The sequence below is a fragment of the Sinocyclocheilus grahami genome, unplaced genomic scaffold (assembly GCF_001515645.1).
Source record: "Sinocyclocheilus grahami isolate Dianchi unplaced genomic scaffold, SAMN03320097.WGS_v1.1 scaffold223.1, whole genome shotgun sequence".
Classification (NCBI taxonomy): Eukaryota; Metazoa; Chordata; class Actinopteri; order Cypriniformes; family Cyprinidae; genus Sinocyclocheilus; species Sinocyclocheilus grahami.
Window position 1 is genome coordinate 193,588 of NW_015505402.1, and position 23,378 is coordinate 216,965.

Below are 23,378 nucleotides of genomic sequence, written 5' to 3' on the forward strand. Positions count from 1 at the left end.
CCATAGTTCATGATTTGAACTGTTGGCATGTTCCACCCATATAATATATACGCCTATATTTTAAGCAGTCTGTCTGTTTTTTGATAATTAAAACTTATGTTTGTGAAATATTTAACATGATACATGTTCTTGTACTATATCTGAAATACTTGGTTTGATATTTTATTTAACACCACAGCATTCATACATTTTTAAGTGTGTCTTAAATCCATCCATCGTTGTAATTTTTTTTATAAATCTGTCATTCTACCTGAAATGTTTAAGTCAAGTCACCTTTATTTCTGTAGTGCTTTATGCAATGCAGATTATTTCTATCTATCTATCTATCTATCTATCTATCTATCTATCTATCTATCTATCTATCTATCTATCTATCTATCTATCTATCTATCTATCTATCTATATGTATATGGGCTCTGTATGTAACACCGTGGAAAACAATGAAACTAGAGTGGTCTGGAACCTCTTTCCCTCATTGCTCAGGGGTGTTGAATTACTTTTAGGCACCGCGCAAGTGCGCACCGTATCGCGTAGTGCACCAGAAGAGCGTCTCCAGCGCACGCCGTATGTGTGCACCATTACTTCACCAGTATTTCTGGCAGGCAGATCTAGGGACCTGGGGGATATTGGAACCCTCTCCTCGTTCATTCGCACCCACTCTCCTCCCCACACACCCTGTCGTAGCAGTACAGAAAGCCAACAGTCAGACAGCTGTCGACCTGCGGCTTGAGTCGCGGCGCTACATCACCGATGCCTCGAGAATCCGTCAGCTCCCCCGCGCGCGGACGCACAGCGACTATGTGAAGCAGTGACCGCGAGAATGGACCAAAGGAACTACTTCGCCGTTCTGCTGCTTGTTTTTCATCTTCAACTCACATTTGGGGAGTTCTTTCCAGGCAAGTTTGCATTCTGCTCTGTAGCCTTTTGGCCACTTTGCGGAGGTTGGCGAGCTTTGAATGCCGTAACCCAAGACGGGATGAAACTTTAATAATTGTATCTTGTTTATTAATGACGATGTTCTAACGTTAATGTGGGATGAATACGAATTCCAGAAGATCTGGTGTTGCTTTGTTTATCGTGTATGACTTTTTATAGCCTACTTTTTAATGACGGATCTGTATCGTTATTTACCTCAGTTCTTTCGTGTGTAGACATGGATCTCATTTTGACCTGAAAGATGACTTTAAAAGTATTGTAATACATTGCATTACGTGTATCATATTTAAAATGACTATGTGTTAAGGCTATTCTATGCTCAAGCTGTATATTTATAAATGACACCTCAGACTGGATTTAAAAAAGTTTACTCGGTCAATAATTCATACTTAGTGCGCTCATAATTAAAACAGCTGTTGGTACTTTGTGACTGCGATAATTAATTTGATATTTCTGCGTCTGTCAGCGGTCGGTTCGGGGAACCGTCGAGCACGGCGATTAGATCTTAAATAGTCTCGTATCGAGTGAGGGAATCGGTCACCGTGTCCGTGCCGCTGTGAAATGGCTGCAGTTCATCTCTCCGCCGGAGGGTGGCGCTCTGGGCACATCCAAACCCTGAACCACAGCATCACTGCTTGAATCGTGGGTCGCTGAGAAATTGTCCGGAGAACAGGAAAGATTGATCCGTTTCTTTTGTTTAGGACAGTGGTTCCCAAACCTGTCCTGAAGGACCCCCTGCCCTGCACATTTTGTATGTCTCCCTAATCAGACACCCAATTTAGTTCTTGCAGTCTCTACTAACGAGGTAATGAGTGGAATCAGGTGTGTTAGATAAGGGAGACATACAAAAGGTGCAGGGCAGGGGGGCCTCCAGGACAGGTTTGGGAACCACTGGTTTAGGACATGATAAATATTTTTTTGAAAAGCATATTTTCTTTGTCGTAAATAACCAGAGGCGTTCAAATACACCACATAAAAGCTGAATTATAACAATAATGATAGACTTATAGCTAACTGATAAAGAGGATTTCTGAAAAGAACCAAGCACGTTTTCACGCGTTTGGAAGAACTTATAGCCTGTAAGACAAACTAGAGAACTGTCCATTCTTATTTTACCCGAAAGATTAGAAAAGTCAATTATTTTTCAAACAGCTGTTTCAACGTTTAAACAAAACCAAGAAATTCTAGAAGAAAAAGTCTTGCACATTAAAACTTAATTGATGCCTTAAATTTAAATAAAGTGATACGTTTCTTACACGTGTTCACTTTGAATTTAATTGCTGATGTAGAAAATTGAGCTGAATCTCTGAGAACTCTTACAATTAAGAACAATGGCAGAAATGTAATAAGTTAGATGGATGGAAACCTCTTTATCAATTAGCTATAAGTCTATAATTATTGTTATAATTCAGCTTTTCTGTGTTGCATTTGAACGCCTCGGGTTATTTACGACGATGGGTGATAATTAATAAACTTAATAAACCTAATTAATAAAGAGCATAATTAAACATTTATGCGTAATATACTATTGATTAAAATATTTTTTGTTCTGTTTTTTTAATCATTTATTACAAATAACGTAGAGAAATCCCCATTGTTATCTCAATACCTTTGTTTCCATCCATCTAACTTATTACATTTCTGCCATTGTTCTTAATTGTAAGAGTTCTCAGAGATTCAGCTCAATGTTCTACATCAGCAATTAAATTCAAAGTGAGCAAGTGTAAGAAACGTATCACTTTATTTAAATTTAAGGCATCAATTAAGTTTTAATGTGCAAGACTTTTTCTTCTAGGATTTCTTGGTTTTGTTTAAACGTTGAAACAGCTCTTTGAAAAATAATTGACTTTTCTCGTCTTTCAGGTAAAATAAAAATGGACAGTTCTCTAGTTTGTCTTACAGGCTATAAGTTCTTCCAAACACGTGAACACTTGCTTGGTTCTTTTCAGAAATCAAAGGTATTGATATAACAATGGGGATTTCTCCACGTTATTTCTAAAAAATGATTAAAAACCAGAACAAAAAAATATTTTAATCAATAGTTTATTAAGCATTAAATGTTTAATTATGCTCTTTATTAATTCGGTTTATTAAGTTTATTAATTATCACCCATGCATTGTTTAATAAGTGTTGTTTGTGCGTTTCAGCTTTTGGCTTGAGGTCTATGTGTTAAAGGACTAACACTCAGACAATAAAGTTAATCAACAGACAACCACAATGGACACATATTAAAATAGAACTAGCTAATTTACTCCTGGGCCTTGACTAATAAAACCAGGATCATTTCACAGGACTTGCAGAAATATCTGTAGGCTTTGTTTGTTTGACACATATAATGTGCTGTTGACCTGTTGAGCAAATACGATGTGCTTCTGTTATATCTTTCATGGCTTAACATGTTTATTTAATAAGCCCCCAGACCAGTGTTTTAAAATTGCTTTTAGTGTCATGCCTGTAGCCTGGCTCTTGTTGCGAGGATAATTTGTGTTCCATTCTATCTTTGCTTGTAATTTTGGCAGGGCCAACAAGACTTTCTCTGTGCTTCAGCGAACAGCTTGACAAGTATAGGCCTATCTTTATTCACCAGTCTGAGCAAGGCTATCAACATAAAAAGACACTAACAAAAAAGTACATCTTTTTTTGGATGTGGTTCTATGGTGGTACTGTATTATTCTTTGAAGCAGCATTTACATTCTATGGCATGTGAGCATGGTGGTCATTTAGTGCCGTGATTTATATCAAAGCATCATGGTTTTACTGTCTAATTCCATTATTGTACCATGAGAGCCTCAGGGAAAATGGGACTAAATGCTTCCATCACATTTATTCCGCATATCGATGGACGTCTCTTATACTTTATTGATGTTTACTTCATTTAAAAGCTGTTTTGGTGTGCAACTGGTGCAGTAAGTCTACACGTTTTATGCCTATGGGCGAAGCGGTTGATTTAAAAGTGGCGGTTATCCCATTGAAAGATTTCCATTCGGCATTTAACTGAATATCTTCAGCTGGCAGCAGAAAGACAAAGAGGGAAGACCTGACATGTCTGACTCTCAGCGTTTCTTGTCATCTTCCTGTCATAAGATGTCATGCTTTCAGAACTGTCTTCTCTGTAAAAGTTATCTGTCTTCGTGTGATGAGAATATGAACTTCTGTGGCAATGTACAGTACCAGGATATGAGATGGTAAAACTATGATACTTTGGTATACACTACCAGGTTAAAGGTTTGGATACACCATCATACTTTCTCATTTTTATTATGACTATTTTGCACATTTTAGAACAATCAAAACAATATTATTGTGTTATTTCATTTAGTGTTCCAATGTTTCAGCAAAACGTGTTAAATGTTACATTGCATATTTAAACAGTATTGAATAATTCACATGTGTGTTGGACACTTCTTGACTGCTTTGACTTCTCAAAAAAACAAAACAAAACAAAAAAAATGGTAAAAAAAAGTACAAAAGTAAAAATAAATAAAAAGTATATATTTTTAAAAATAGAAAAAATTTAAAATTTAAACGTATTTATATTTTGTCTTGAAAAGTAATTTTAGGCAAGCAGAAGCCAGCCAAAATGTTTTTAAGATCATGAGAAACAAGAAAAGAGAAAAGTGTGTCCAAACTTTTGACTAGTAGTGTATATTTCGGTACTATATTCAAGTACCATGGTATTACCTTAGTATTTAAATGTACTTCAAAGAATATCATCGTATTACGATTGTACTTTTTGCCACTCTTTTTGTTAATGATAACATAAGCTTGTTTGAGAATGGAGCTTTCTTTCTATAATGTAGTCTTTAATTATTTTAGGCTGTTTAACTTCACCATTTAGATGGCAAAAAGGATTTACCGAACAAAAGAAATAATTCAGTTGTATCAAAAAAAAAAAAAAACATCTGGAAAATTTCTGGGGCCCTGTGATGAAGAGGGCCCTCTATGTTTCTGTGATATAGCTTAAGTTTATTCACTGGAGCCAGAGGGTGAGGCGGCCCACCCATGTAAATTTATCCCCAGGCCCGGTCTGTTTCAGCAGCGGCATAATAATTTATTGCAGGGCCAAGTTAGTTTATCTAACTCAGACGCATCTTTTTTTTTTTTATTTGCCTTGCAGAATTTTCAATTTCATTGAGTTTGCGAGGAGACGCCTATTATTAATAAGAATGATTAATTAAAACTAATGAGAGATCATATACCCTGAGGGAGCTGTGGATTTGTCTCCCTCTCCCTCTCTGTCTGTCTCCTATTCTCTGACAGCTACTCATTTGCAGCTCAGTGAAGTCTCTTATCATCCGCACACTGCCAGACTAATAGCTAATCCAGAAACTGCCAGACTTCTGGATAATCCAGTTCACCCAGTGTGTGTTTCTTGGGGCTTCTAGATTAATTTTCATATCCTTGAGCATGAGGCATTTAGGAATTAATATATACCTCTTTTTGCACAATGTTGCTTCTTTTCTAATATTTTCTGTTCATCTTTCCCTGATGTCTTTCTGAAGGACTGACTGTGTTTCTTTGAGTGTTTACCGCTGTAGTTGAGGGGATTCACTTATTGCATTCACTTATTATTTTTATGCATTTAACCCTCGTACCTTTGAATGGATTGTATATATGTTTATGAATTCATATGCAGTCATATGATTATTATTTCAAAATGTCTTAATAAGATCCATTGTTTTTATGGAACCCTCAAGTATAGATCAAGAGCAGGTCATAAATCTTTTTCAGGCTGTCACCCCCTACATTTTATATAATAGAATAGAATGACAAACAACTAAGGTAGTCTGGCAATTATCTCAAACCAATTTGTGTGTGTGTATATATATATATATATATATATATATATATACACACACACACACACACACACACACACACAAATACACACAAATACACACAAATATATACACACACACACACACATATACACGCGCACACACACACACACACACACACACACACACAGGTTTGTTTTTATGGTTTATGGGGACTCTCCATAGGCGTAATGGTTTTTATACTGTACAAACCATATTTTCTATTGCCCTACACCAACCCTACCCCTAAACCTACCCCTTACAGGAAACTTTGTGCATTTTTAGATAAAAAAAAAAATCATTCTGAATTATTTATAAGCCTTTTGAATTACGGGGACACTGAAAATGTCCTCATAAATCACCTTCTCGTTGTAATACCTATGTCATACCCATGTTATTATACAAATTTGTGTCCTCATAAACCACATAAACATGCACACACACACACACACACACATTTTAATGGATCTCTTTGTAATGATGAGTGCTTATGAATGTTCACATTAAGATAGGGAACGCGTATTCAGTAATTTCACATTGATTGCATTTGACAAGATTTGTCTTAATAATTGAATTAGGCCTAACTGAAACATTTGCTTAAGATGCACAATTATGTCTTCACCAACACTGTCTACTTCCTCAGTGTGATATCTTTTTGAATGTTTGGCAACACTCTGATTTACACACATTAGAAATGGCAGAGATGAGCCTTGAACGCACGGTCCAGTGGGCAAAAGCTCCTTATAATGAACAGAAAGCTCATTCCTTCTCCAACCACTTTGTCTGAGCCCTTGAATGAGACACTTCACCCATGTCTAATGGCTGCCCCGTGCTGTAACCCCATCTCTCTCCGAGTCAAACAAGAGTAAAAAGTAGTAAAAAAAACCTGAGTAAAAGTGAGAAGGAATGGCAAACGAAACTTAACAGGAAAGAAAACGAGCTTTAACTTCATTGAGAGTAATAGAGTGAGTAAATTCTTGCCGAGGCTGGCAGGGCTAAATGAGCAGGCGAGTCTGAAAGCCTCACTCCGTCGCAACTTGTATGGAAACAAAACGAGTTGCCTTACTGTGACGGCTTCCTGTTTTGTTGTGATTGCCGCTCTAGACCGAGATGGAGAGCCTGTCTGAGGGGGTGGAATAACAATGCGAGAAATCAGGGAGAAATGAAACGCTGAGAGCCGCAACTGAGAGATAGACAGAAAAGAGCGAGGAGGGAAAGGGGGAAAACAAGTGGACGAAAAAATGAGACACCTGAGAGGACCAACAAATGACTTTGCAAGGGCTGTCGGGACATAATGGATTACACACACACATACACACACACACACACACACACACACACACACACACACACAGGAACATTATTATTTCCCATGTGCCCATTAGAAAGCGCCAGGGCCATAATTGTTTTCTTTGACCTGCTTGTTATCGCCCTGCTCTTGGGTTGCCGGGTTTCAGCGCTCCACTCTTGCCCTCTGACAAGCTGTCACTCAGCAGCCTGTTTAGTATTCGAGTGAGAGTGAGAGAGAAAAAGGAAGACTGTCAGAGGTGTTATCTGCATAACTGTGCTGGTCTAATCCTCCCCACTTATTCTATTTGGCTGACTAAATGACAGCTCAATACTGGAGTGCGGGCCAAGTCCACTATAAATGAGATGTCTCCTCCTCGTACTGTACAGAGAGCGAAAACCTGTGGAGCAGCCATGTTTAATATCCGAGGAGTTATTCGGTGTCACACTTAGTCAGTATTTAAAGTGGTAGTTCACCCAAAAAGGAGAAGTCTACCCTCTTCAACTATTTGATGTTGCTCAAACCACATTTTCCCCAGTGAAAGACTTTTTTGTGGAAAACAAAGTTGCTTTCTCATACAGTGAAAGTGAATCATGTAATCTATACATTATATTACATATTAGAATATTATACACATTCATTATTATAATTATGATATATTTATTATAATTAAATAATAAATAATATTTTTATATTATATTTATTTATATTATAATTATTAACATAAAAAATATTATATTAATTAAATAAATAAAAAATCTCCATTTGACAGGTGGTCAAGAAAAATAAGAGGGTTTGGTGACCAGCAAACCAAAAAAAAAAATAGAACATACAGAATTAATATTTAAATAGTCTTTTGTTAGGAGAATTGTAAATGCGTGACCATGTAGAGACAGAAATGACATGCCGTCGTGTAAATAAGATAAATAACAAGGCTTTTTAGTTTGAATGAATGAATGAATGTAGGGATGAAACGGTATGAAAATTTCTTATCACGGTTATAGTGACCAAAATTATCACGGTTATCAGTATTATCGCAGTATTGTTAAAATGTGCTGGAGATGTTCAGAAAGTACCGACACATAAATCACTTCAGCATGTTTTATATTTCAAAATCAACAAACCACAAATAAAATGACTTTTTGTTTGCATAATCACTAAAACAATATCATTACCAATGATTGTTTAGATTTTAAATGACAACTTGACTGACAACAGTTTAATAGCATGTTCAAATATCTAATGTAAATGTTCAAATAAAGCTTTGAAAAAGTTTCATAAAAAGGTAAACCTCCCATTCAGCCTTTAAATAAAGAAAATATATGTCAAAATGATAATTGATTAATAAATGATTATATGTATTTTATCTGCTCCATAAATAATTCCAGATAACTTATCCGAATTGTTTAAATGTGTAGAATCCACATAAGATTGTTTTTCATCAAAATTTACAGCATGGCATGCAAATTCGGTCCGTTTTTGGCCAGACAGAAAGGCTAAATGTAAATATAAGTCTCTGTAAATCCACTCTCTGACAGCAGGTGGCGCTTATGGAAAAGATGAATTATAGCTGTTTCCCGTAACCTCCGTGGCAGGGCCGGCGTCGCCCCCTCACTCGGACTATCCCGCCCCCTCACTCAAGATGAGTGTGAAAATAGATTTTATTTATGAAATATAATGGTTTATTTAAAAAAAATACAGTTGCCAAATGCATAGGCTTTCTAGCATTAAAATGATGCTACTACCAAAGCAACATTTTTGGACAGTCTGTTCCACAAAGTCACACTTTAAATGTTACATCTGACACACAAACTTTCCGCGCAAGCGGTTTAACTAAGAATGCAGCACTACTGAGTAAGCAAAAGGTATGATGAAATAATTATTTAATGTTTAATAGAGGGCTAGATGGTCATAGTTAGTTGATTATTTCGCTGTATTGTTATTGTTTGTTGCTGTTCAAGTTGTTCTAATCTTAAAATGATGCATCTGTTAAATGGGTCGCAATGAATGTGTTATGTCAGGAAATCGGTTGCAATAAGCTTGTGTTTCATTGTAAAGCAGACACAATTAAGTATTTATGGTGGTTGTGGTGGTATCACTTGTCTGTATTTGTGGTAAAACCGCAAATTATTATACAAATTAAAAAGACATTATTTCCTGGATGTCAGATTTTCAAATTTGATGCCTATGTGATTTTGTTTGATTCAATAGCTACTCTGCCATCTGTATTTACTAAGTACCTTTTACTTAGCGCCATAGTAGGCTCATTCACTCAGAACGCATTCCACTGCGGCACTTTTCCATTGTATTTCAAACTAAATGCACTACGGACGTCTTTGAATTTGTGTTTGAATGCTACGCTTATCTCAGGTCGTTATAGCAGCTTGTCGCGCATAATACATCAATCTAAAACACGGCGCTCAAGTTCAAAGAAATTCAGCTTCTAAAAACACGTCTCTAGACCTTGCGGTTTAAAAAAAAAAAACTTCCACTGACCTGTCTCGCGACCAAAACACTATATGTGTGAACCCAGTATTCTAATATTAGCGGGCAGGTTTGTTTACAGTCCGACAAATACGTGAATGGGCCACATATGTTTGTTTTTTTCTTTGTGCTATGTCATTGCCCCCTTTCGTTACCTCAGCCACCCCCTCATCAGTGCTGTGCTGGCGCTGGCTCTGCTCCGTGGACAAAGCAGTATTGCGATTAAGAACACTTCCTTTAGGCATTACGTGGAGCGAAGATGAAAACAAAATGCCATTGAATCGTTTCTGAAGACAGTCAGAACCTTCAGAGGTACATTCATATAATTAATTAATTAATATATTCATTTATATAATTATTTTAAAACCTCCCATCTTTTCCGCCCTGTTTTCACTCAAAATGAAACTACTCTGCGTGCTGTGCGCACGTGAGACTGTTACTTAAAGCTGTGGTTTATGCTGGACAGTATTTATTTATCACGAGTTGTTCAAATCGCGGTAATCTAATATGGTTTTAATGATAATTAAAAGATGAAACGGTAATACTAACCGTGGGGAATTTTATCATGATTTATCGTCAAACCGGTAATCGTTACATCCCTAAATGAATGATGCATTTATATAGCACTTTGTGTATTGCTGTACACCCAAAGCGCTTTACAATCATGTGTGTGTGTGCCAATCAAGTGGATGGGGATTATTAGGAGACCATGATAGACAAGGGCCAGTAGCGGCAATTTGGCCAGGACACCAGGGTTACACCCCTACTCTTTTACGAGAAGTACCATGGGATTTTTAACGACCACAGAGAGTCAGGACCTCAGTTTAACGTCTCATCCGAAGGATGGTGCTTTTTGACAGTATAGTGTCCCCATCCCTACACTGGGGCGTTAGGACCCACACAGACAATAGGGTGAGCACCCCCTGCTGGCCTCACTAACACCTCTTCCAACAGCAACCTAGTTTTCTCAGGAGGTCTCCCATCCAGGTATTGACCAGGCTCAACCCTGCTTAGCTTCAGTGGGCAACCAGTCTTGGGCTGCAAGGTGATATGGCTGTGGCGCCGCTGCAATATAATGGAAAGGGAAACACTGGAATTTATAAAAATGACCCCATTCAAAAGTTTACATACCCTTGAATCTTAATATTATGTGTAATTTCCTGGATGATCCACGACTGTTTTTATATTTTGCGATAGTTGTTCATAAGTCCCTTGTTGGTCCTGAGCAGTTCAACTGCCTGCTGTTCTTCAGGAAAATCCTCCAGCTCCTGCACATTCTGCGGTTTTCCAGCATCTTCTGCATATTTGAACCCTTTCAAAAAGTGACTGTATGAATTTGAGATCCATCTTTTCAAACTGAGGACAACTGAGGGACTCATACATAACTATTACAAAAGGTGAAAACATTTACTGGTGCTCAAGAAAGCAACAAAATGCATTAAGAGCACTTTTGACGCAAATATGGTGGCAATGAATTCTTTGGCAATGAATGTTTGTGGCTTACCCTCCTTGTGAAGGGTGTCAATGATTGTCTTCTGGACAACTGTCAGATCAGCAGTCTTCCCCATGATTGTGTAGCCTAGTGAACCAAACTGAGAGACCATTTTGAAGGCTCAGGAAACCTTTGCAGGTGTTTTGAGTTGATTAGCTGATTGGCATGTCACCATATTCTAATTTGTTGAGATAGTGAATTGGTGGGTTTTTGTTAAATGTGAGCCAAAATCATCACAATTAAAAGAACCAAAGACTTAAACTACTTCAGTCTGTGTGCATTGAATTTATTTAATACACGAGTTTTACAATTTGAGTTGAATTACTGAAATAAATGAACTTTTCCACGACATTCTAATTTATTGAGATGCTTTTTTTTTGGTTTGCTGGTCACCAAACCCTCTTATTTTTCTCGACCACCTGTCATATAGAGATTTTCTTTTTATTTAATAAATTCCATATGGATACTGAAATAAATGAACTTTTCCACGACATTCTAATTTATTGAGATGCACCTGTATATATATAATTAGGCTTTTTTTTTGGTTTGCTGGTCACCAAACCCTCTTATTTTTCTCGACCACCTGTCATATAGAGATTTTCTTTTTATTTAATAAATTCCATATGGATATAACGAAGTTCCAGCCTACCTAATTATTATTTTGTCTTTTTTTTTTTTACATGCATCTCTTTCTCAGATTCAGGTTTTTGTATAATGTCATTGACGTTAAATTAATTAAGCATGTGACTCTGATCCAGTCTTATGCTGAGAGAGAACATGAAAGTGAGATATTCCACTCTTCTTTCATCCATTTCTCCAGGGCACAAACATCCGTTCCCCTTCAGTCAGCACTCTCCAGCAGGGTCATGCTCATTCAGGATGGGCAGAATAGCACTCTGTGAACAGCCAGCTTCTTTGGCAATGAATGTTTGTGGCTCCTTGTGAAGGGTGTCAATGATTGTCTTCTGGACAACTGTCTGATCAGCAGTCTTCCCCATGATTGTGTAGCTTAGTGAACCAAACTGAGAGACCATTTTGAAGGCTCAGGAAACCTTTGCAGGTGTTTTGAGTTGATTAGCTGATTGGCATGTCACCATATTCTAATTTGTTGAGATAGTGAATTGGTGGGTTTTTGTTAAATGTGAGCCAAAATCATCACAATTAAAAGAACCAAAGACTTAAACTACTTCAGTCTGTGTGCATTGAATTTATTTAATACACGAGTTTTACAATTTGAGTTGAATTACTGAAATAAATGAACTTTTCCACGACATTCTAATTTATTGAGATGCACCTGTATATATATAATTAGGCTTTTTTTTTGGTTTGCTGGTCACCAAACCCTCTTATTTTTCTCGACCACCTGTCATATAGAGATTTTCTTTTTATTTAATAAATTCCATATGGATACAACGAAGTTCCAGCCTACCTAATTATTATTTTGTCTTTTTTTTTTTTACATGCATCTCTTTCTCAGATTCAGGTTTTTGTATAATGTCATTGATGTTAAATTAATTAAGCATGTGACTCTGATCCAGTCTTATGCTGAGAGAGAACATGAAAGCGAGATCATTTCCCCAGGGCACAAACATCCGTTCCCCTTCAGTCAGCACTCTCCAGCAGGGTCATGCTCATTCAGGATGGGCAGAAGGACCCTCTCTGATGTCCAGGGTGTCAGGGGATTTAATGTGTGATAAAAAGTAATTATATTTTTCTACTGTGTGTGCAAGGACGGATTTACAGACATTCTCTCTGAAAGATTCATGAGAGTTTAAGAGGAGAAAGAAAGAGAGAGAGGTCGAAAGAGACACTGCTCCTGTGGGAGAAAAAAGAGACAATGTCAAAGAGAGACAGAGAAGAGAGGAAGAGTGAGGAAATTGCAATGAGAAAAAAAACCCAACAAAAAAGTACCACAGAACTATTACAGCTAAAGATATATGTTAAAATGAGAGAGAGAGAGAGAAAATCAATAGCACTCTGTGAACAGCCAGCTTCTTTGGCAATGAATGTTTGTGGCTCCTTGTGAAGGGTGTCAATGATTGTCTTCTGGACAACTGTCTGATCAGCAGTCTTCCCCATGATTGTGTAGCTTAGTGAACCAAACTGAGAGACCATTTTGAAGGCTCAGGAAACCTTTGCAGGTGTTTTGAGTTGATTAGCTGATTGGCATGTCACCATATTCTAATTTGTTGAGATAGTGAATTGGTGGGTTTTTGTTAAATGTGAGCCAAAATCATCACAATTAAAAGAACCAAAGACTTAAACTACTTCAGTCTGTGTGCATTGAATTTATTTAATACACGAGTTTTACAATTTGAGTTGAATTACTGAAATAAATGAACTTTTCCACGACATTCTAATTTATTGAGATGCACCTGTATATATATAATTAGGCTTTTTTTTTGGTTTGCTGGTCACCAAACCCTCTTATTTTTCTCGACCACCTGTCATATAGAGATTTTCTTTTTATTTAATAAATTCCATATGGATATAACGAAGTTCCAGCCTACCTAATTATTATTTTGTCTTTTTTTTTTTTACATGCATCTCTTTCTCAGATTCAGGTTTTTGTATAATGTCATTGATGTTAAATTAATTAAGCATGTGACTCTGATCCAGTCTTATGCTGAGAGAGAACATGAAAGCGAGATCATTTCCCCAGGGCACAAACATCCGTTCCCCTTCAGTCAGCACTCTCCAGCAGGGTCATGCTCATTCAGGATGGGCAGAAGGACCCTCTCTGATGTCCAGGGTGTCAGGGGATTTAATGTGTGATAAAAAGTAATTATATTTTTCTACTGTGCAAGGATGGATTTACAGACATTCTCTCTGAAAGATTCATGAGAGTTTAAGAGGAGAAAGAAAGAGAGAGAGGTCGAAAGAGACACTGCTCCTGTGGGAGAAAAAAGAGACAATGTCAAAGAGAGACAGAGAAGAGAGGAAGAGTGAGGAAATTGCAATGAGAAAAAAAACCCAACAAAAAAGTACCACAGAACTATTACAGCTAAAGATATATGTTAAAATGAGAGAGAGAGAGAGAGAAAATCATGTTTTATATATAGTTGCATTGTGCATTAGGACACAATGTGAAGTGTTCACTGATATGAGGTGTTTTGAAATGTGAACCACTTCGCAACTGCTCAACATTTTATAAATTACGGCACTTGCTTAAAATATTTTTTTGATAGAATTAACTATCTGGCCTGCTGTTCTTTTTATTCACCTCTGTGTGGGTTGAAGATTGAGCTGTTTTGTTGCCGTAGCATGTGAGGCTCAATTACAGCATCAATAAAGAGACACAGGCTCATTTGACGCCCCATCAAATCACTGTCAGTCTCCGTTCAGGGCTGCCATCGTAACGCTCTCAGATTCAATAGAGCAATAAAGAGCTTTGGACAAAAACAGCGAGGGACTCATTTGAACGTAACACCTAACACCTCTCTGTCCTGAGTACAAGCAGGGGATGGAGTTCTAGTCATGGCTGTAAGTGTCTCAAAGAAAGCATGCTAAAAGATTCCCACTTAAACCAAAGCAAAACAGAGAGGAGGGAGAGAGACAGGAAAGAAATCAATAGATGCTTTATAATTATCACTAAAGAGGTGTCATTAGGCACAGAGTGAATCATAGAAAGGGTATTGTTAATAATAATATTAATAATTGCAATAATAGTTCTTTCACCATACTATGTAGTCAGTGAGCTTAGAAAAATGGACCTGTTGTAATTTATGTCTTGTCACAGCTCGACTTATTTTGGGCTCATAAAAATGGCCCTTAAAATTAGACTTCAGATATGGAACTGTTATTTTTTTAATTAATAATCATGCAGTTAAGTACATGATGATGTGTAGTATTGTGGATATACACGTAGTGAGGTGCCTGCAATGTGTACTTGTACAATACAGCGAGGCCTTGAGTGTTTTATTGCTAATAAAATTAAAACGTTTTCATTAAAACATTATTTTGTTAAGCAAATGCATTACTATCCTCAACCCTCTACGGGCACCTTGGCAATTGAATCGCCATTGACTAGTAAATTTTTTTGTTTACTCGCCAGACTGAAATACTATACTATACTATATATATATAAAGTTATGCCATTTTACAAACATATATAATGTTTGTAAAATGGTACAGCTTTTTAAATATCTGAAAGTACACTCTTAATATCAGTCAGTCAAGCCATCAAGCATTATAATATGATAATCAAGTATTATTTAATAATTAGGGATGCACCGATATGAAAATTTTGGCCGATACCGATAATCGATTATTAGTTCCGCCTACTACAGGAAAACCCGGCAGTTCTTAAAAGCTGAAGAATTCCAAAGGAACTCCGTTATTTTTACAGGAAAATACAACAAAGTATATCGTTTACATATAGCGCATCAATTCTGCATGTTATGTAAGACTCTCGCTCGCTTCTTCTCTTTGCGTGTGTGAGAGAAAGCGACGGCGAGTCGTGCGCCTTCACACTACAGCTTACGTTACGCCAAATACACAAACACAGGTGTGCTGCGCATCCATTGAGATGAACTGAAAAATATCACAGATTGCTTGACGGAGAGTGAAACTCTGAAGCGCTCAGTCAGAGTGTTCTGTGAGTGAAAATATATCTGTGCTAATCATATACTCAGCCTCCAACTCACACACTGGCGAGTAAATTCTGAGAATTTATTAGCCATGGGCTAATATTAGACATTATTTAGTCGCCCAGAGTGAAGATTTAGTCGCATATGCGAGTGATTTACTCTCAATATAGAGGGTTGATCCTTTCCCTTCCAATTACATTTAGTCACAGTTGTTACTATATTGGGGTTTTAGAATTCTTGGAATGTTATATTAACCAATCAGCATTCAGAACTGGAACTATTTGTTTTATAAATGTATGTGCAAAAAGTGCACTTCTAGCAGGGCTGTAATGCTACATTCAAGTCATGTGATCGTATTTATATGTTGAACCACATCATAAAATCTGTTTTGTATCTGTGTTTACAGTGTGTCAATTAAATAATGAGGGTGGAAAGAAATTGTTATTGATTATAATGCGTTGTAATTGTCAATGTTTATGGTATAATATAGTTTGTATGCACGCGTTCTGTGTTGTACTGCTGATGAAGAACAGCAATAAAGCTTGCCACTAGTCATTTAGCCGGTTTATGAGGCGCCAGGCTTGTGTGACCAAACTGCATTTACCATCATTCTCAACAGCAGCATGAAATGCACAGATAATCCATCAATTACAAATCTTATGAGCATCCTTTGCTCCTCATTTTGTTGCAGTAGCGCTAAAAAGCTTTCTTTGTTTGTCAGTATGGGTAAAAGTTGAGTTCTGAGCTTGTAAGTACTAACTTCCCAGGAGGACTTGATCACAGCAGAAACTCACTGTTTGTAAGCAGGATTGAATTGAATCGGGCGTAGATGTTCCTCAGAGAGGGAATGAGGGATGGAGGGGTTGAGATAAAGAGGATGAGGCTAAGGTTTTCTGGCAGAGGGTTATTCAAGTGGTGGATGAGAGAGAGAAAGAGGAAGGTGTTGGCAGAATGATTCAGACGGTGCAGATCTGGAGAGCTGAGCAAACATCATATAACTGGCATTGAAAAATATCCTGTCCTTCTGTTTACTCTACAGTTTTCTCATGGAGAGGAACAAACTCAAAGAAACCTGCACAGTAGGGCTGCACGATATATCGTTTCAGCATCGAAATCTCGATGTGCGCATCCGCGATAGTCACTGAATACTGATCGTAATTCCGTATGGACCAGGTACCAGGGTTCGAAAAGCAGGTGATTCTTGGATTAATTGCAAAGTTTAACCATCATACAATGAAGGTTCATTAGTTGCATGTGTTTTGGGTCCTGTCGGTTTAAACATTCAAGCGATTTTAAAACATTCGAGCGCAAGAAGGCGCGAAATAGAGCTCATTTATGAACACACACGCTGTTTTCTTTGCTCACACACAGACAACGTGTCTACACTGGACGTGACAGCTGTCGTGTCGCAACGCACCGCGCCGCAACAGCTAAAGTCTGTCTACACTGGACATAATTTGAACATTAATAGAACGCGGCATTAGTTTACTGTCGGGATTTGTCATGTCGCGCCGCGTCCAGTGTAGATAGCATCACTGATTATATGGGTTCTATAGTATTTTGTCGCGTCGCGCCGTGCCGCTCGCGTCCGGTGTAGACACGGTGAGAACCACGCAGATGCACGTGAACACCGAATTCTGTTCACTTCTGCATCTATTTGTGCCTAAAATGACACATACGTGCGAAATTATGTCAAAATGCATGTCTCTGCAAGTATCCTTGTAAACACAGTTGCTTATGGCTTAGGTGAAGGTAAACAATTGAGAAAGAAAATGGATGTGTAACAGTGGTTCACAGCAGTTTAATGTTCCTGTTGCTTTCTGTGTCATGAATGTTAATCAAACAACAAAACACAGAGAAAAATCACTTTTGTAGCTTTAACACAGATTTAATCGATTTGATTTATACAGTGAAGACTATGCAGTGTTATTTTACAATTGATTATTACATTTCTGTACCTAAATACAGTTAGACTTACCTGAAAAATATAAAGCACTTATTTCATTTGTATCTTTGTTCTGTTATATGTATCTATGCTAGTAATTCGATTATTTTCTATGCTGATTTACTCACCTACAAAAATCACCCCAATCATTGATTATTTTTTTCCAAATAGAGCTTTTCAAGTCATCTGGTGATTTTTTTTTTTTCATATCGCAATATATAATCGCAGAAAACCAAAATATCGCAATGAAAGTGACGTGACATGTGGCGACCCATACTCGGAATTAGTGCTCTGCATTTACCCATCCAAAGTGCACACACACACACAGCAGTGAACACACACAAACCGTGAACACACACCCGGAGCAGTGGGCAGCCATTTATGCTGCGGCGCCCAGGGAGCAGTTGGGGGTTCGGTGCCTTGCTCAAGGGCACCTCAGTCGTGGTATTGAAGGTGGGAGAGAGCACTGTACATTCATTCCCCCCCCCTACAATTTCTGCCAGTACGAGACACGAACCCACAACCTTTGGGTTATGAGTCCGACTCTCTAACCATTAGGCCACGACTTCCCCTGAGTTTTTTCTTCCCAATGTGAGTTTTTTCCAATATCGTGCAGCCCTACTGCACAGATGTGTGCACGCACACATACACGGTAATTGCCATTAATGAATCAATCAACAAATTCAGTCTAATTGGATTGAGATGGAGAGTGTCATGAATGTAAGTTTAGATTTGATTAATTGATAATTAAATTCGTTATTATGAAGACAGATTGCGTGTAGTTGTAAGCCAATCTTAATCTGAATAGCATTGGAAAGGTGTTGAAGGTGTTGAATTATTAATTTAATTTACACATGTAATTATATATATATATATATATATATATATATATATATAATTACATGTGTAAATTAAATTAATAATTAGACAAACATACTAATCAAACTCATTAACCTACTAGTTGTTTGCTTAAAACTATCTGACCATCCTGACCTTAAAATGTGGGAGAGTAAAGTCCAAGCCCCCCCATTAGCCATTAGAAACCCGACAGTCTGCCACATTTTGCCCCACACCATGCAGTTGATCCACAGGAGGAAATGTGTGGGCAAATGTAATGAGATGAAGTACCATATTTGCAAGAACTTACCTTCTTAATCCTTTATCAAAATAATCACTTTTTGCTGCATATTTTTTCCTAATATAATAACCTACTTCACTCTGAAATATGTCACATTACAGAAGCAGTGACTGCTGGTTCATGTTGACTTTAATTCCTTGTATAAACAGTATAGTGAGTACAAGACAAAAAAGACGAGGAAGATAGCAAGGGCAGGAATATTTGCAGAGCACAGTGACCCAAACATAATGAACTGGGCGGCTCTTATGTCAGGGCTCTGTCAGAAGTCAAGGGAAGGGAGAGACAAGTAACAAGACCCCACACACATTCATTCTCCTTACATTTTCTTCTGCAGAGACACCATTAACCTTTAAGGGCTGTGGTGGACATCCAACACATACTTTTGGCTATTCGAGAGGGAGGCTTTGTTCCCCAGTGGAAGATTAAAATGCTTTTAATTGGTGTGGTTAATGGCGATTTGCAGTAGTGGATTCACGCTTTGGTGCATTATTTGGACGTTGTGAAAAGGTCATCCTCTAGAGCTGTGTGTAAGAGGATGTGGGGAGGCTATAGTAAAAGGGTTTAAATGAGAAAAAGAAAGTGGTGCACACTCTTTTGCAGTGTTTGAAATGTATTGTGAACAACAAACTAAATAACGAAGAGCCATTACAAGGTGGAAAGTGTAACTTTTTGCATCTTTTTTTAAATGCAAATTATGCATGCAATGATTTGTATGGCGAGTGCAATGTAAAATGTATATATATTATTTTACATTTATTTATCGGCCGATTTTTGATTATTTTAAAGCCATTGGCATATCGGAAATAGCATGAAAAGGGCCGATACTGATGGTTTATTAATTAACTGCATGGAGACAACGAGTTGCATGTCTGTTGCATAATCCAACGTTTTTCTCTGGGCAAAATATTTAAATACTTGCCAAAACAAAATAAAATCTGTACAAAATATAGTTTGTCAGACGGCATAGTACGGCCATATACAAACGTGACGCTGACGCATCCAACGTGTGAAATGGCCGCTCTCAGCTGTAAATTCATCATAGGTAAGTCGCAATTAGTGGTCGACCGATATATCGGCCGATATCTGCCATTTTTCAAATATCGGCATTGGCTGATAAGTTTTTCTGTTTGGCCGATGTGTTCGAGGTGGGAATTTTATTTGACAGCGCCTGAGCATACAGTGCTCACATTCTCCCTCTTGTTTGCTGTTGTCATTCAGTTCTGTCTAATACAGATAGAAGTCTATCTAATAATCAGATAGAACTGTGAAACAAAGGAATTAAAATATACAAAAAAGTATTATAATGATTGCTTTAATATTATTAAAGGCAAACATTATAATACTTTCTCGTTTGCCGTCAGCATTCCGCAAATTCGCATTTATATAATTTAAACAAATCTTTGAATGACTAATGAACATTTAATTTCACAAACCTTGCATACTTAGTCGAATCTAGTTGAGATCTTGTGAAGTGTGCATGTGACCTACATGATCGCGTGTTCTGTGACGGTGGATCCTATGGTCCGTGCGAATTGAATACAGTCCATAGTCCGGAGGGGAGTTCAGCTTCACTGGAGACGCGCGATCGACAAACTCGTGACTGATTTCAAATTATGCTGCGCTTTATGCATTTGCCCACTGTCATATTCATGTCATTTTCACTGTGTGCTGTATGTAAAATGAGTGTTACCTTGGCTTTATTTGAAAAAATATGATTCCCAATGCACACAAACTTCCCAGAATACTGAGTGCCCTGTTGGTTATAGTGTTTACTTCCTTTTTTATTATATTTTTATTAAATATTTATTTATTTGTGAAAAATACTTTGTCTTCTAGAGTATAAGTATGTTTATTTTACACGTTTATTTTTTAATCCATTTTCTAATGATTTCAAATGTCTTAAATATGAATTAAAATAAAAAAAATTATATTATAAGATATCGGCATCGGCATCGGCTGTCAAAAAACCCATATCGGTCGACCAATACTTGCAATGGCAATGTACCGGCGTTAGAGTTTATCCGAGGATATATCACGAACCGCCAAGCATTAGGCCTACATTTAAGTGAAAATTAAGGGCAGGTAATATGCAGCTTTTTGTTTGAAACCAGTGTTGAACACGGATTCACACAAGGTCACATCACACACCTGCAGTGTTTCTGTGAACGGAGAAAAAAATAATAAAACTATATCCACCTTTTTCTTCAACGCGGAAGTAAGCCTATGGGTGAGACTTCCGGTTCATTAGCCGCTATAGGTAAATAACAAGGATAATAACACCGTGCAGTAAACAGTAAAACTGTTTGCACTACAAACCAGTGTGTTCATAATTTCTGATAATACAATAAAATAATATGATAAGACACACCAACTTTCAATATCAAGCAGCAAAACGAACTGTTTTGTTCAGCTAAAAATAGCTGGACGGAGTGGACGCAGATGAAACCGGAAGCCATACCCATATATTTTCCAAATGGCCGCGCCCATTTTTACGACAAGAAAAAGGTGGATAGGCTACATAAAAAGGAATATATAGGCCTATACACAATATATAATTCACTTAAATCATTAATAGATTAACAAAACGAAAGAAAAAAATTGTGCTGAGTTTCGGATAATTGTAATGCAGATGAATTGTAATGTAATTCACGGCAGAAAGCAGTTTTCTTTATTTTACAAAAGCTTTACAATTTTGATTGATGTTTTGCTTCTATCTGTATGACAAACCAGCGTTGGTGTGAGCATAAATTACGGAGTAACAGTTGGGAAAACAATGCAGTGATCGCGTCGGTGCCTCACACGCACATGCAACAAATTTTTGCTAATTTGACATCGCAGCCTGTTCATTATCAAAATAAAATACAGTTAAAGAAATATAAAAATTTACACTGCTGAATTTAAATAGTCCGTAGTACAGTCTGTTCCATTCAGTGTGACCAGAGCTTCACTGCTGATATAGCCTATATGTGAAGGATGATGATTTACATCGATAATGTGAGTGAAGAACAAAGCCTATAGTTTACATAATAAATAATAGGTTAGCATCCAGATACTTTGTGAATATAGAAACATTTGGATTTGTGCAGAATGAGAGAGGTAGGCTTCAGTTTCGTTTTTAAATTAATTAGTTTTGGCTTGACGCTTATACAGTATTTAGCCTAAATACAACTTTAGAGGATTTGTTGTGGAGAGAAGGGAACTAAAATAGCCTACTTGTGTTAGTAATTTTGCTTTTATTTACCATTATTTTAGCCTACATTATTTCTGAATGTAATAATAAAATGCAACGTACAGCCTACTAATTACTAATTTAGGCCATTTTTTTCCTCTCAAAATTAACGCTTATAGGGGTAGTGTTTTTTTTTATCCATTCTGAAACATTTTTGAATATCTTGAAAAAAATTATTTAGTGTTTTTATTGCGTTGACAATTTTTTCTTTTGTTTAATACATTTGGTCTTTGATAGAGGATTTGTTGTGGAGAGAAGGGAACTAAAATAGCCTAATTGTGTTAGTAATTTTGCTTTTATTTACCATTATTTTAGCCTACATTATTTCTGAATGTAATAATAAAATGCAACGTACAGCCTACTAATTACTAATTTAGGCCATTTTTTTCCTCTCAAAATTAACGCTTATAGGGGTAGTGTTTTTTTTTATCCATTCTGAAACATTTTTGAATATCTTGAAAAAAATTATTTAGTGTTTTTATTGCGTTGACAATTTTTTCTTTTGTTTAATACATTTGGTCTTTGATAAATCTTGAAAAGATGATGTTGTATTGGCTATGACTAAGAGAGATCATTCAAGACTCTCTTCATGATTTTTTTTCTTTTTGAGAAAATTAAATGCTGTGCTTTATTTTCTTTATTTTTATTTTAAAAGTAAAAAAAATAAGTTATTAACCGGTATGTTTTCTATTACTTTTGATATTACTTGGAATGCGCAGTAAAAAAACTTCTGAGTTATCGGGTTTTGCAAATTAACTCTTCATATATATATATATATATATATATATATATATATAATTCTGTACTTCTGAACTATGTGCTTTTTAGCGCAAACCCTCATTAAATACTATACATCCATAGCTCATCCTGTGTCATACTCTGCCTCCCCGAATTCTCATTGAATCATGAATCTGTACATAATCATATTAAACTTAATATTAAAAATGTCAGAAAAATGTGTGACTTTCAGATGCATTGTGTTGTTTTCAAGGTGTACTCTGATGTTCATACATCGATTTTGCCTGTGCTTTAAAGATAAATGCTCTGCTTTTCTCATTTTCTGGTGGCTACTTCATCTCCGGCTAATGCGTATGCAATCGTCTTTTCCGGCTCACCATTGTTCAAAGTGACATTGTTAATTTGAATGTTTTCCCATTCTTTCATCTTCACACATTTACGTCCTGCTGACGGCCATTAATTTTGTGAAAACCAAAGCCATCGTAAAAATGATGGATGAGTTATGCTTTCGACATGACAGCGAGATGCCAGAACCCAACAGGAGCTCCTTTGTGTAGAACGTTTGCCTTGATCGCCGCTAAATGGGAAGTATTAAAATTATGACTTTTGACCTAAATCCAGCAAAGCACCCCTCATTACTTGAAATAGCAGAGCGTTAAGTCACTTGTGGAATTGGGTGGAATTACATGGAATTCTGGAACTTGGAAATTCAATGGAAACA

General features: G+C 36.9%; 1 protein-coding gene across 1 annotated transcript in view; it reads left to right on the forward strand.

Moving 5' to 3' along the window:
* The first annotated feature begins 534 nt into the window (after positions 1-534).
* Positions 535-23,378, forward strand: part of ptprt (protein tyrosine phosphatase receptor type T) — a 278,126-nt gene continuing 255,282 nt past the window's right edge. Inside the window, exon 1 of the mRNA XM_016287683.1 lies at positions 535-896. Coding sequence (XP_016143169.1) covers positions 821-896 — 76 coding nt within the window. The 5' untranslated portion in view covers positions 535-820. The remainder of the gene's footprint in view (positions 897-23,378) is intronic.